Source organism: Muscardinus avellanarius (assembly GCF_963383645.1).
Source record: "Muscardinus avellanarius genome assembly, chromosome: 10".
Classification (NCBI taxonomy): Eukaryota; Metazoa; Chordata; class Mammalia; order Rodentia; family Gliridae; genus Muscardinus; species Muscardinus avellanarius.
Window position 1 is genome coordinate 54,513,132 of NC_137796.1, and position 15,640 is coordinate 54,528,771.

General features: G+C 58.3%; 1 protein-coding gene across 1 annotated transcript; it reads right to left on the bottom strand.

The window, feature by feature from the left end:
• Nucleotides 1-1,288: 1,288 nt before the first annotated feature.
• Nucleotides 1,289-5,947, bottom strand: ERFL (ETS repressor factor like; the record flags this gene model as incomplete). The annotated part of the gene is made up of 5 exons (XM_080703112.1): nt 1,289-1,737; nt 2,056-2,173; nt 2,292-2,481; nt 2,786-3,020; nt 5,881-5,947. The coding sequence occupies 5 exons, from the start codon at nt 5,945-5,947 to the stop codon at nt 1,289-1,291; spliced, it is 1,059 nt and encodes a 352-aa protein (XP_080559238.1).
• Between the last annotated feature and the right edge of the window lie 9,693 nt (nt 5,948-15,640).

Sequence of the window (15,640 nt, forward strand, 5' to 3'; positions counted from 1 at the left end):
GGCGCGGGTGGGCACCTGTGTCCCCGTAGCCCCATCGCCTGTCTCTCCCCATGTCTCCCTCGCTGCCTTTCGGTCTCTGCCTTTTTGCTTTCTCAACCCCTATTCTCTCCCCTCTCCCTGCATCTGTCTCTCCCTATCTCCCTTCTGCATCCCCAGGCCTTTTGCAAGGAGAGGAATGGGGGCAAGGACGTGAAGGGGTCCCCCACCCCCACAGCTGCCACCGGCATCTCACATCCCAAGGGCTTAAGGAGAGGGAGCTGGACTGCAGGGGCCACACCTGGGAGGGTCCCAGCTGGAGTCATCTCCCACGGGCCTCTGCCTTCTCTCCCTCCTGCCTTCTGCCGGAGGACTCAGGGCTTCATTCCCGGGGGCACTGCCATGACCCCACTTCCCAGGCCATCTCAGTGTTGCCTGTTTGGGCCACCCCTCCTCCACTCCCCACCCCCAAGTGCCTTTGCTTTGTTTTTATATCCCGAATTGGAGGTTTATTTTTTAATATATATTATCTAAGGAGGTGTGTGTGTGTGTTTGTGTATGTGTGTGTGTGTGAGAGAGGGAGGGAGGGCAGGGCAGGCCGTGGCCTCTGGGTCCCCCAGGACTGTGGCTCTCCAGCGTGGATTCCCCAGTTCTGACTCACCTGCTGCCTCTGCCTCCTGCTTCCCACTGGTATTCATTCATCCCTTCTTGTTCCCGCCACCCCCCCCCCCCACTGGATATGAGAAGCCCCCTGCCCCCAAGGTCATGCGAAATGCTGGGCACCCACATCTTATTCTGTTCTTTTATTTTTGTAGTAAACTCTCTGGAGGTGGCTGTGGGGCTTCTTGGGGAGCTGGGGGGAGGGGGCCCCGCCTGGGTGGGGGCTGGGGGCGGGGTTATTGCTCTGAGCTCCCTGTCCCCAGGGGGGCCTGTGTGAGAGGGTGTCAGGATGGGGGCCAGCACAGGGGGTCAGAGACACGGCCACACACACACACAGGTCACAGCACAGGGGTGGGCGGGCAGGGGACGCTGGACGTCGTATTGCACTTTGAGAGTGGGGCCGAGTAGGGACCCCCCTCAAACTGGAGCCTGGGGAGGAGGCTGGAGGCTGTTGTGTTCTCTCCTGCTCTCTGGAGAGAGAGGTGAGGTCCCCCAACTCTGGGGTTAGGGAAGGGGATTGGGCCCTGGGAGGGTGCCAAGGCCTGGTCCTAGGCCTTGGGCTGGCATCGAGGGCAGACAGGACAGAAGAGGCTTCACAGATGGCCACCCTGGTCCCCGCCCGCCTCAGCAGAATCCATCTCACTACACTGGCTCAGCTGCCGGTTCCCCCTTTGACTGCCTTGGCTTTAGGGGGTACTGGGAGGCTCTCATCGCCCTCGCTGTCAGAACTGCAGCCGCTGACATCTGTAATCTCCAGCTCTGAGTCGCTGTCCTCCTTCCCGCCCAGCGTGGTCTCTGGACCTCCAGCCCCTGGCAGTGCCAGGCGAGGAGCCGCTGCCAGGCCTGGGGGGCGCTCAGGGCTCAGACTCTCCCCAGTGCTGGCCAGCAGGGGCGTAGCTGTGGGGCCTCCTCCTGCCCCTGTGGCAGGCAGGTGGCCTAGGGAACTGGCCAGAGAGTTGGGGTAGAAGTGTGGGGGGTAGAGAGAGGGGGGTAGCTTGGGGAAAGGGCCCGTGAAATACGGGTTAAAGTTCCAGGGGTAGTCGGGGAATGTGCGGCCGTAAGGACCCAGCAGGCCGGGGGGCTTGGAATAGCCAGCAGCACCTGCGGGGCACAGGGGTGTGTCAGACTGGACTGCTCTGGGCTGGGGACTGCCTGTGTGGGAGCAGGCATCCTCCCCATCCTCATTCCTATTCACATGGCCTCCTCCCCTCCCCACTCCTTTAGTGTCCCTGGAATCCTCCCAGCTTACTCCTCAGTACCCTCCTCCCTTCTTCCATCCTCTGACTTGTAGAGGCAGGCACACATGTATACATACAGGGGCACGCATGCACAGCCTAGCCCGGGCCTCCTCCCTCCACCCCCTGTTCCCTCAAACACACATATCTCCCCCTGGCACTCCTAGGATCCCCAGGCTCTTACCGGAGCCCAGGAATGGAAAGGGGCTGTCTAGTCGCAGCTTCTCAGTCTCAGGAGTGAACAGGGGTGACCGGGCCCCTGGCTCTCCCAGGCGAGGGGCGGAGAACAGGGTCTGCAGGGTCTAGAGAGGGGGGTGGGAGGGGCAGCACTGCTCAGACTGCCCCCTCCCAGGGGTTCATGGCAGAGCGAGATGCCAGACATCCCAGTCCCGGTTCTGGGGTCCCAGTATTGAAACTCACCTCAGGGGTGAGGGGAGGAGCATCTGGCCCTGGAGCCCCCCCAAAGGGACCCGGAGTCAACAGGAGTGGGGAGCCAGCGGCCGCCACATCCAGCAGTGGGTAATTGACAAGCACGACTTTGCTGAAGTTGAACTTGTAGGTGAACCTCTTTCCTTTGGTCTTATGGAGGATACGCTTGTTGTAATAGTAGCTGTGGGGAGAGAAGGTGGAGGTGCTAGGGAGGGCCTGGGCTGCTTAGCACATGCTCTGGGCCAGCTCTTTTGGCAAACTGAGGCTCATGGAAGTCCCTTAACCAAGGTTATGGGACAAGAGATGGGTAAGGCAGGAGTCGGGACCCTGCCGGCGTGGCTCCAAAGCTCATGACGTGGAGTCCTTGCCTCCTGTCCACTCATAGGTACAGGGCAGCCCTGTAGGATGTGGAGGGAAAGCCCCCAGAGGGCAGGGGCGAGAGGAGAAGGGCAGGGTGGGAGTCCAGGCCCGCAGCCGCTCCTCACCGCAAAGCCCGGCTCAGCTTGTCATAATTCATGTGCGGCTTGCACTTGCGGATGCCCCAGAGCCGGGCCACCTCGTCCGGGTCCTTGATGACGAATTCCCCATAGTCCCCCTGCCAGGCGATGACACCCTGGTACTCCTCCTTCTGTAGCAGCTCCAGGATAAAGTGCCAAAGCTGGATCTGCCTCGAGCCAGGGGAAGACTCCGGCTTGTAGGCCCAATCAGGGAAGGCAAACCCTGGGGACGAGAGGCAGGAGGGGGTGCAAGAGCTCAGCATCCGGCAGGACTCCAGTGCTTCCCTGACCAGAGCTCTGAAGAGCAGCCACCCAGCATCAGACATCTTTAGGGACATGGTTGCCATTCCCCAGACCTGCCCCACTGGTATCTAGTCCCCAAATGGTACAAATAGAGGACCCAGGGTGGGAGGAACCCAGTTCCTGCACCCACTACTGTGGGGAGGAGCTGGTAAGGAATGTCTGCCCTCCCCCCAGTTGTCATTCTTCCTATCTTCTGTACCTCAAGACACTCCCAGCTGTCCCCGTCTCCCCTCTTCCCAGTCCCTTGCCCTCCACCCCTGCTCCATCTCCCATACCCCCAGGTCCCCCACCACCTCCAGCACACCCAGACCAAGCCTGGGTGCACAGTTGTGTCTGCGTCTGCCGTGTCCCCACCCTGTGCATCCATGTTCAGGGCCGTCAAGAGTGGAGTTGCATGTCCGTGTGTTCTGTGCATGTGCATGCCTGTGCATGCACTTTCACAGGTGCCCACTGCAGAGGACATGCCACACAGCCACTACCCCAAGCGACACTCAGGTACACCAGGGGGCACAGGTGCACAGTGCCACCCTCCTGCAGAGGGCCACCAAGGCAGATGCACCAGACACAAGCTACCCAAGACACAAGGGCATACCATCCCAACAACACACACACCACACTACATCCCAGGCTCCTCAGAAACGCGCCCACTAGCAACACAGCTTTGTGACAGGAGACAGGAGCCCAGAGACAGATAATACCGGTGTGACGGAGGGAGTGAATGTTAGCATCCGGACATCCTGGTCGTCAGATACATAGCCCGACGGGTGGACCCAGAGCCACCTCACACCCACCCACAAGCACTCATATGCCAACACCCACCACACTCACTCTGCATCACACACTCAGTGTCTGGGCCCCATCGTCCACATGCACCCAGAGCTGGGTGCAAGTGGAGAGTCTTTTTACCCCCAAATCTCATCTCCCACCCAGAAGGCCCCTGGTCCAGCTTCGGGGCCATCTCCAATGCCAAATCCTCTATCCCCCCTGCTCAGAAACCCCAGACTGCGGCATGGATGCGAGGCATGGACGCAGGCCCCTGCATCCACTTGCTGTGAGGATGCCAAGCAAGTTCCTACCTTCTCTGGATTTTAGAAGGTGGGAGGTGAGGAAGAGCAGGGCCCCACCCAGTCCAGGTTCCCTGGTGTAACGCACACTGCCGGGCAGTTTCCTCCTCAAGGAAGAATTTTTGCCTCTATTATTTTAGGGCCTTTCTCATTTCAGATGACAGGGCTCAATCAAGAATAAAGCTCTGAGCCGGGCATGGTGGCGCACGTTTGTAATCCCAGCATTTGGGAGGCTGAGACCAGAGGATCGCGGTTCACGGACAGCCTCAGCTACTTAGTGAGGCCCTCTGCAACTCAGTGAGACCCGTTTTCAAAAAATAAAGAATAAAAAATAGGGCAGGGGGTATAGCTTGGAGGTTGAACGCCCCTGGGTTCTATCCCCAGACCCGCAAAAAAAAAAAAAAAAAAAAAAAGAATAAAGCTTTGCCAGGTGGGTGATGCACACCTGTAATCCCAGTACTAAAGAGACTGAAACATGAGGATCACAGGTTTGAGGCCAGCCTCAGCAACACAGGGAGACCTTGTTTCAAAATAAAGTAAAATAGGGCTAGGGGTGTGGCTCAGAGGTAGAAACCCTGTGGTTTAATCCCAAGTACCTCCTCCATACACACACACACACACACACACACACACACACACACGCACACACTAAAGCTCCAGTGGTTTTCACACCCAGAACACATCCTCCTGGGGAAGCAACTGTATCACAGATGCACTTGCATAGCCCCAGGGCCACAAGGGAGGCCCCAGTTCTGAAAAGCCACCTGTCCCTGAACAGCACATCCCAGTCCGCTTGGTGAAGCGACTAAAACACTGACACATAGCTAGAGGGGACCCTACCCACAGACAGACACGCGCACACGGACAGGCGCTCACACAGGCACAGACCACGGGCTGGGAATTAGACATAACCCCAACACAGAGACTGAGGGGTGCGCCCACCCTCACAACCCATGAGATACCAAGATGTCCAGCGGCAGACGCCCCACGCAGGATCCTGAAATGTCAACATGCCAGCCAAGAGACATCCAGGGTGGCCTCTCCAGAGCAGGGGCAAGGACACCAGCTCACACAAAGACTGGCAGACCATGCAGACACTTGCCCAGTGTGAACCCCTCTTCCGGAAGCCCTGAACACGCTCCACGATGAGACCCCAAATGACCATCACATTCTCCCCTCCCCACAGGCACACACGCTCTGCCGCTGTCTGTGGGCTTGTGACTCAGATAAACCCACATCCAAGCCAGCCTTACTGTCCATATCCCCAGTTCTGAGCCAGTGCCGAGCAAGCGGTCCTCCCTGCTGGAGCACAGGCTGCCTGGGCAGTGCCCTCTGTCCCCGGTGCTCAGCCAGTGACTTTTCCAGCCCCAGGCCCTGCTCTCCCTGCACAGGTACCAGGTGGGTGCAGGCTAAGGTGTGCAGGGCAGACACCAGGGACCTCAGGCCCCTCAATTCTCTTCTGCCTCCCACTTGAATACCTTGCCTGCCCCCCCCCCCAAAGAGCCCCATGTTCCCGCGGGCAGGTGGCAGGGAAAGCTGGCTGTGAAGTTTTCAACCAAGTTTTTCACGAAGGGGTTTTATTCAAGGGACTCCGATGGAGACCAGGGGAGACAGATTCACAATGGACGAAAGGGAGACATACAGAGAGAGAAGAGGGTGTGGCCCCCAGGGAAGGCAGGGACAGGGGCGGGGAGTGGGGGAGTCCAGGCCAGTTACCGGGGGTCCAGAGAGCCGGCAGGGCAGGCGGGGCGAAGAGAAGGTCGGAGACGCAGCTACAGTCCATGGCGGAGCTGGCCCTGCAGAGTCCAGGACAGACACACAGGGACAGGGACGGTGGGAGAGACAGACAGGGGTCAGCCAGAAGGGTGCCGCCAGGGCTCTCCCTCTCCCAGGTCGTCCCCCCGCCTGGGCCCGGTGCCTGCCACCCTCCACCCTCCAATTCCTCCCTGCCCGCTCCCTCCCACAGCCCCCTCCCCGCCTGCCGTGCCCCCCAGTCCCCAGCCCAGACACAGACCTCCCCTCCCAGCCTCTCCTCCCTGAAGCCTCCGCTCACTCTGGAGCCTAGATCTCCCTCCGCCAACCTCGCAGTTCCCAGTCCTCAGCCTCCCTCCTCGCCCTCTCTGGCTGCTCACTCCTCACTCGCCAGCTCTCACTGCGGCCCGCCCTCAGCGCCAGCACCCGCACCCAGCGCCGGCGCCGTCGGTCCCCCATCCCTTGCCTGACCTCTCGGTGTGTTCCCTGCGGCTTAGGGGTCTCCCTCTGGGTGTCTCTCTCCAACTGCCCCAGATTTACTTCCCCACTCTCCGGCTCTCAGCTGCTGGGCACCTGCTGGCCTGGCCGAGAGGAGTAGCCCAAGCCCCTTCAGGAGCCCGCAGGCCCCCTGCTCAAACCTGCTGCTCACCCCAAGACTTGCCGCTTGCATCTGCCTCCCCCTCAGCCCCTCCCCTCTGGCCCCCACTCCCTCGGATGGCCCTAAGGTGCTCCATCCCCTCACCTCTTCTCTGCACCTTCCCCTTCTGACAGCTGGTGCCCCCTCAGACCCCTGCACCCTTAGCCACTAACCCCTCCACATCACACCCCTCTAAGTGCATCCTGCCTGTGCCCTCAGAGACCCCTCCCCACCCCACCCCTCAGATCCACCTGGTTCTGTCCTCCAACTCCCTCAGACACCTAGACAAGACATCCCTCTTGGATACCTGCTGCTCCTAGCCCTCAGGAACACTCAGACTTCCCAGAAACTCTGTCCCCCATAAACTCCTCCTCAGCCCTGGGGCCTGGACACAGGTTCTCTGTGTCCCCTCAGATGTGTCCAGTCTCCACACAGGCCCTTGCCCCCCACAGCTCCCCTAACCCTGACCCTGCCCGTGGGCTCTCCCCTGCCCAGGCCACCCCACACCCCACCCTGTCTTCCTCTCTCCGTAAATCTCTGCCTCTCTGTCACTTGGTGTCTCCCACTATTCCTCCTCCCTCTCTCCTCTTCCCTGGTCTCTCCTCCACCTGGACGTCTCTCACCCTCTCTTTTTCTCTCCTCTCTCTCTCTCTCTCTCTCTCTCTCTCTCTCTCTCTCTCTCATCCTGATCCCCGGCCTCCCGCACCATCCCCTTTTCTATTCCGTCTCCCCCTGCGCCCCTTTCTCCTTTCCCTCTCCATCTGCCCAGTCCACACATCTCAGTCTCTGAGATTCACCCGTCTCTGTCTCTCATCTCTCCCTCCACCGTCTCTGTCTCCCTCCCTCCCTCTCTCCCCTCTCCGCCTCGCCCACCCTGGCCAGTCTCTCCACCGCCCCCTCTCCGCACTCTCCTCTACCCACCTCTCCCACCTCCCCTGCTCTCTCTGGGTTCTGGGCCCCCCTCCCTCCCCCGCCCCACCCCCTATTGGCCCCTCTCATTTCCGTGTTGGTTTTGATTTCTCTTCCCGATGCTTTCAACTCCCCGCCGCCTCCTCCGGACACGTTATAACGAGGAGCCGTGGGATCGGCGCTCCGGGCCCTGCTCCCACGCTCCCCCCCGCCGTCTCTCACAGGCGTCTCTGCCGTCTCGTCTCTGCCGTCTCCAGGTCTCTGCTGCCTGCCCTCTGTTTTGTGTCAGGCCCCACGGGGACGTGGGTCCCCGGCCCCGCCCTTGAGGTCCCCTCCCCTGCCCCACCCACCCAATCCCGCCAAGCCCGCGGCTTCGGCCCCATCTGGGTCCCGCTCTGCTCCTCGCATCTCTGGTCTCCACGTCTCTCTGTCATGTCTCTGGGTCTCCACATCTCTGCCTCTCCACTTCTCCCAAAGTCCATCTCTGCGTCTCTGTCTCTGCCTTCCTGTCTTGGTCTCCACTCTCCATGTCTGGGTCTCTCTCCAGGTCTCCATCTCTGCGTCTCAGTTTCCGTCCCAGTGTCCCTCTCTTGGGGCCCCTTTGATCTCACCCTGCCCCTGGCACCCCCCTGGCCCCATTGATCGCTGATCGACCTGTGGAGGGAGCAGGGCCTGGGGGGCCCGGGGCTGTAGGGCTGGCAGGGGCCTGGCAGGGCAACTTGGACAGATGGACAGACAGCACCGGTACAAGCTGGTGGCTGCAGAGGGGGAGGAGCCCGGCCCCTCCCTCACCCCTCCCCACCGGCCGGTGTGGTGCGGATGGGGACTCCGGGCAAGCTTTAATTTTTAATTTTATTTTGCTTCCTCCACCCCCCCCTCGCCCCCATCTCTACCGCCCGCAGCCATGGCACTGAATGTGTGCGTGTGAGGCAGCAGTGAAGAGCCAGGCTGGGCGGGCAGACGCTGCTCCTTCCTCTCCTTGCCAAGCACAATCACACAGACCCACACACCTACCCAGGCACAATCACCCACATCACACACAACACATCACACGCACACACACAGTCCCCACAACACACATCACACACAGTCACGCACAGCCCCCGCTGTCACAGATCCACACATCAACAAACTCAGACACTTTACTACACGCCCCACAGCACACACTTAGGTACACACATCAACAAAGCCACAAGTCACACAAAATCACATATATTGGCATAGTCAGACATTTAGAGAAAAGGACACGCCATTTTACACAGGTACACTCACAAGACACCACAATTCAATCCCACACAGAAACAGTGACACAATCGCAAATCCTGGACAGACACACAAACACACTAATCACACACCAAGTCTCACAGCCAGATACAGAAAGTCAGACCTCGGAGCACACAGCACACAGCTGTACACTGAGAAAGTATCCTGCAGAACCAGACACACAGCAGCACAGCCACACCCGAGACACAAAAGCGTGGTCACACAGACAAGCCTGAGACCCCCAAACGCAATGCACCCAAGGGACCGTGCGCGGAGACACAGAGGTGCACGCCACCAGCACAGAGAGCACTCAGTGGCCTTGACTTGCTCACACATGCAGTCACAGTCACACACAGTACCAGCGTGGAGCCTGCACCTCCGCCCAGAGACGCAGGTCAGGACCGGGGTCACATCTGTCCATGTGTCTGATTGTCCGTCCATCCATCTATGGACTTCACAAGCATGCCTGTGCATGCATATGTATGTGTGTGCGTGTATGTGCGTGTGTGTGAGTGTGTGTGTGTGAAATGTGCCTGTTATCTCAGAACTGCTTGTATCACTGTCTCCCAGTGCCTCTGGGTGTCAATCCCTCTGTCTGTCTGTCTGTCTCTCACTGAGGGCTTCTTGGTCGGCCTCTCTTTCTGTCTCCATCTCCGGGTGCCTCTGTCTCTAGTGTCTCTGGCTCTCTCCAGGCCTCTCTGTCCGCCTCTGCCTCTGCTCCTCACCCCATCACCCCAGCCCCCTGGGCTGGGTTTAACCAGTTGTTTTGATTTCTCTAAGCTGCGCTGGCCGCCTCGGGAGCCGCCTCGGGCCTCGCCCCCCCCCCAGCCCCTTCATCCCTCACCCAGCCCCCCCATCCCCACCTCCCAGTAACACAATCTGCACAAGTGGAATGAAAATTGATTTTTTTTTTAAATTTCATATCTTCTCCAGGGCTCTGTCTAAAGAGGAGAGAGACGCGGCCCAAGACCCTTCTCCCATCACCGCCCCCGTGTGCACACACACATCAGCACACACACACACACTTGAGGCCAGATACACACACACATTCCCTCACTGCACCCACCGCCACGTATTCAGACACAATCTGGCAACACACCCTGCCCGTGCCACAAGCCCATGCAGGACACATCTGTGCACGCAGCAGAGGCTCACAATGATGCCCCGCAGCAGGTACACACACCACACATGCCCGGCAACATGGGTATGCTGCTGGTCCCCGCCCCCCACCTCACCACACCGCGGCATGTGGCACGCACCCCGCTATCACACACTGCAACACACCTGTGCTCTCACACACCTGTCCAGCCAGGCAGGGTCTCTTCCGTGGATATACGAGGCAGCCTCAGGGGTGTCCCACCATGGGCGCGAGGAGTCCCTGTGGCTGTCCTGGTGAGGAAGGGGTCAGCAGGGGAGGGTGCTGTCCTGCCAGTACCCTGGCCCTCCTAACCCCAGCTGCCATCCAACCCACCTGTCTACATCAACCAAACACTCTGGCCGGCCCTAGGAGGGGTGACTCAGTGTATGCGCATACACACACATACAACACACACACCCCACAAGCACACTATAGCACATATCACCCACACCACATACTGTACATATATCATAAACACCATACCCATACCACACATACCACACTGCACATACCATACCACACATGGCACATACATACTGCACACAGACCACACTATATGCCACACACAGATACCAAACCACACACACACCACACACTATACCCAAACACGACAGATATCACACACTACACTCATGGTACAGACACCATACCCCCCACACATCACACAGCACACACACAACACAGAGTACACACGCTGTACTCATACCAGACACCACATTCCACATACTACTACATAACCACACACATAACATACACACCCCTACTACTTTCAAAGCCACACAGTGTCACCGTCACATGGATACACAAATAGAGGAAGAGAAAACACAGCACACAGGCCCACAGAACATACACACACACACACACACACACACACGGAGTCAGACACAGAGCCATGCAAAACTCACATGTCATCAGAGAACACAGCCTCACACACAGGCTGGGACACACGTTCATACACATTGCATATACAGGTATCATACCCAGTAGCCACACACAGTCGGAGGCACATACTGCCACAGACACTCCTCAAGGCTGGTCACGTGCACGCTCACGGCTGTGGACCAACATTCCATCCAGCCTGCTGCATCTGGCTCCCCAAATGACCACACACACACACACACACACACACACACACACACACACCCCACCATCCACTTCTGAACCCAGACTCAGATACAAGCTCAGAGACACAGCAACCCCTTTGCACAAACACTCTCAAACACCCTGCAAAATGAAGGTGCACAGCCGGTGTGTGACACGCCTGCTGGGTCTCTCACAGCCACGCTCACCAGCCCCTGGGGGCCTCTCAGGCCCGCTGCCCTGCCTGGCTTCCCCTGCACCGGGCCTTTCCTCCTCCTCGCCCACCTTTGGGGACATGGACCCATCTGCACTGCCCCGGCCATTCAGGGAGCCCCACGCAGCCACAGGACCACAGGACGCAGAAGCACAGCACAGCTCCACAGTTTGGGACACAGTTCGGGACAGCCACATGTGTCCCACAGGCAGACACGCTCCTGGTCACAATGCTCACGGCGCGTGCAGTCCACAGCCTCACACACCCACATCTGGGCCCCTGTGCCCAGGGATATTCACATCCACATGTCACATTTACATGCGCCACAACACAAGTCACACAGACACACGCCAGGACATCTGCCCAGGCTGTACTGTGCAGGACAGGGCAGGGGCCTCCAGCCAGGAAGAGGGCTGTCTGATACCAGGTTTGGGGTGACTGGGAGGCACCAGGCCAGAGAGGCCCAGTGTCTGCTGCAGAGGACCGGAATGCAGACCTACATCTTCTCTCTTATCTCTCCTCTCTCTGGGTATCTCTTTTGGGGGCCATGTTTGTCTCTTTGGGTCTCTCTCCTCCAGTCCCAGTCTCTGCACAGATGTCCCCGGGGGCTGCAGCCAGCGCTTCCAATGGTGTCAGTGGGGGTGGCGGCGAGGGAGCATCCCCAGGGAGGTGGGAGCTGCAGTGCCACGCACCCCGCCTACCAAACAGCACTGGGGGAGGGGAAAGGAGGTTCCACCAGCCCTGCGCCCAGGCTCCTCTGCTGATCCCTCACCCACAGCCCTCCCTGCAGAGCCCCAAAGAGATGGAAGAGGCTGGCAGCTGAGGGGGTGGGGGCTGAGAGGGCCTGGGAAACATGTAGAGAGGGAAGGAGAGACCGATAGGGAGAAAGCCAGAGAGATGAAGAGGAAGGGAGGAGAGACAGACAGATGGAGAGAGAGAGAGAGAGAGAGAGAGAGAGAGAGAGAGAGAGAGAGAGAGAGAAGAGAGAGAGAGAGAGAGAGAGAGACGCAAAACCAGAGAGTGGGGAGTCCCCCAGAGACAGAAGGGAGTGAGACCAAGAGAGATACAGAGACAAAGAGAGAGGGCAGACCAGAATCAGGGAAACCCAGGAAGAGGGAGTGAGGGCAAGGCTGAGATAAAGTAAATTAGAGAGCTTCAGGTCGTGGGGGGCCAGGGCACCGGAGACCCAGGGCAGGGAGGAAGGCAAAGACGGGGCAGGGATGCGGAAAATTGAGGGATTAGGGCCCAAGCCAGAGAGGGGAAGAGGCAGAGCCTGGGTATGGCCAGAGGGGGGCGTGTGAGGGCCCAGCTGGGATGTCTTATTGTCTCCTCCACAGGACACACTGTGGCTTGCTCAGCCTGTAGGGGAGGGTCATGTCCCCTGGGGGGCACCCCAACTCCAAAACCCAACCCTCCTCCTCTTCCTCCCGTCTCCACCTGGTCCACCCCCAACTCCAACCCTGACCTCATCCTGTTCTACACGGCCAAGCCCCATCTTTACCAGCCCCCTCCCCAGCTCCTGCCCACAGACCAGGCCTTATTTCCTGGGCCCAACCTGGCGGCCCAAGCCCTCCACCACAGTGAAAGCTTCGTAGAGAAACTGTCCTTTGGTGGTGCTGGCGGGTTGGAGGGACGGAATGCTGAAGAGCAAGAGCCCCTCTTGCTCGCCAGGGCCAAGGGCTCTGTGTGTCCTGCTCCGGGGGCTTGGCACCAGGTAGATCCTGAGGAAATAATCTGAGAGTGGAATCTGGAGGAAACAGCACAGCAGGGAAGCCAAGAGACAGACAGATGTGGATCTAAGGGACAGACAGCCTTTGCTGGGAAAGTCAGGAGGGGCAGAGGACCGGGGGGGGGGGGGGTAGGGTGCAGCAGACAGCTAGAGGGACTGAGACCTGGGACACAGGGAGACAGGAAGAGGGGGCAAAAGGGAGTAAGTGGGTGACAGAGGGTGGGTGACAGAGGGTGGGGAACAGAAATGGAGCCAAAGACCCAAGAGGGCAAACCAGAGGGCCAAGAAGTCAAAGGAACAGGGGGGAGAAACCTAAAGGAAGCAGGAAAGGAGACAGGCAGGGCCAGAGCGCAGGGGCGGTGAGGGCCTGGGCCGGCTGGAGCTGGGTGCCTGGGCTGCAGGGGATCCCACAAGGGCCAGGGTCCGGCCTGGGCTGGGGGAGGCTCAGGGCTCCAGGGGCATCAGGCGCGGTGCTAATTCAGCGCCATCGATCAGACGGGATGAGAGCAATAAATTATTGTGACAAGATGCAATCCTGGCCCGCGCACTGCCGCCGAGGCGGATCGATCCCTGTCCCCAGCCCCACACCGGGTCCCATGCCCAGGCCTTGCCGGCTGGGGCGCCCCTGTCCACCTCCCTCCATTTCCCCCACCACACACTCATTCCCTGGTGGCCAGGCCAGGCAGAGGCCCCCCAGGAAGAGGCGCGGCCAAAAGGGGACCCACAGAGGCGAGTCCAGCCCCTATCTGACCTAGGCTCAGCACCCCATCCTCACCACTGCCATGACACCCATTTCACAGATGTGGAAACTGAGACTCATTCAGGGCAAGTAACTTAGCCAAAGTCCCACAAGGGTGAATGAAGCCTCACCTGAATGGCCACCAGTCTGACTTCAAGCCACCCAATATCTGCTGTCAGAAGGGAAAGCAAGAAACAGCAATTTTAAAAAAGGAGAAAAGAAACACAGAGAGGATGAGACAGAGGGTAGAAGACACAGAGACGTGAGCCAGGGGGCTAGAAAGCGCTATACAGACATGTGAGGAAGAGAGAAATGGGGGGGGGCACACCTGTGATCCTAGCACTCAGGAGACTGAGAAAGGAGGATCACAGGTTTGAGGCCAGCCTCAGCAACTTAACAAGATCCTGTTTCAAAATAATAATAAAAGCTGGGCGTGGTGGCTCACGCTTGTAATCCCAGTACTTGGGAGGCTGAGACAGGAGGATCGCACAGGTTCAAAGCCAGCCTCAGCAGTTTATTGAGGCGCTCAGCAACTTAGTGAGACCGTTTCCAAATAAAATATAAAATAGATCTGGGGGTGTAGCCCGGAGGTAGAAGGCCCCTGGGTTCCATCCCTAGTACCAAAGGCATACACACAAAAATAATAATAATAAAAATAGGGCTGGGAGTGTAACTCAGAAGTAGAACACCCCTTGAGTTCAATACCCAGTACCCCAAAAAAGAAGGGAGGATAAAAAAATACAGAGAACAAAGAGATGAGGACAGGGTGAGTGTGAGAGACAGAGCTACAGAGAGATTGAGACTGGGATTCAGAGACAACAGAAGCTGTAGCAGGAGAGACTGGCAGGTAGAGACAAAGGCAGATGCAGAGAAAGGGAATAAAAGGGAGGAAGGGCACTAGCCACGTAGAGGGGCAGTTCCAGAGGCGGGTGGGGGCAGGGGCTGAGGCCCCAGGAGTCGCTGCCAGTGGCAGCCACACGGGGGCAGCAGTGGGGGCGGAGCGTGAGGCTGGGAGGCCCTGGTGGCAAAGCAGCAAGGGTTGCCAAGGTGACCGGGTGGACAACTATGTCCATGGAAGAAGGATGGCCTGATGGGCAGGTGTGGGAAGCAAGGACACCTGGATGCTGGGGAAGACAGTCTCTGAAGTTAGGAGGCCTTTGTTTGACTCAGCTCTCTAACTGCTCCGAGTTTCTGGGATCTCAAAGGAATTGCTTCACTTCTCTGGGCTCAGTTTCCTTCTCTGTGGGTAACTACGCAAACTGCCTCATAGGATCCCATGAGGATGAGTGAAACAATGGATGTCCAGTTGCAGAGACAGTGTTGAAATTAGTAGCTGTCATCGTCGCCATTGGCATGCATGGGTGTGTGTGTGTGATGAAGCAGGCTGGGGAACATGTGTATCTGCTGCACAGGTGTCATGTGTGTTTAAAAAAAAACTACAGAGCCCGGCATGGTGGTGCATGCTTGTCATCTCAGTACTTGAGAGGCTGAGACAGGAGGATCACAGGTTCGAGGACAGCCTCAGCAAGTAGTGAGACTCTCATCAACCTAGCAAGACCTTGTTTTAAAATAAAAATTAAAGCCGGGCGTGGTAGTGCACACTTGTAATCCCAGTATTTGGGAGGCGGAGACAGGAGGATCACAAGTGCATGGCCGGTGTCAGTTACTTAGTGAAGCCCTCCACAACTTAGTGACACCTTCTTTCCAAATAAAAATAAAATAGGGCTGGGGGTGTAGCTTGGAGATAGAATACCTCTAGGTTCAACCCCCAGCAACACACACACACACACACACACACACACACACACACACCCACAACACCTACAGGCATTGCTCACGCTCACCAAGAAGTGCATTAGCTGGTTGGAGACATACACCGTGACAAGGGACAGGTGCCTCTGGAACAGAGCAGGCTGGAGACAGGTGTGACATAGCTGAAGGTTTGCCTTTAAGGTGTGGGAAACAGGCTGCAAGGGCAGATAGTGAAGCTGAGAAGAGCTGAAGACGAGGTGGTT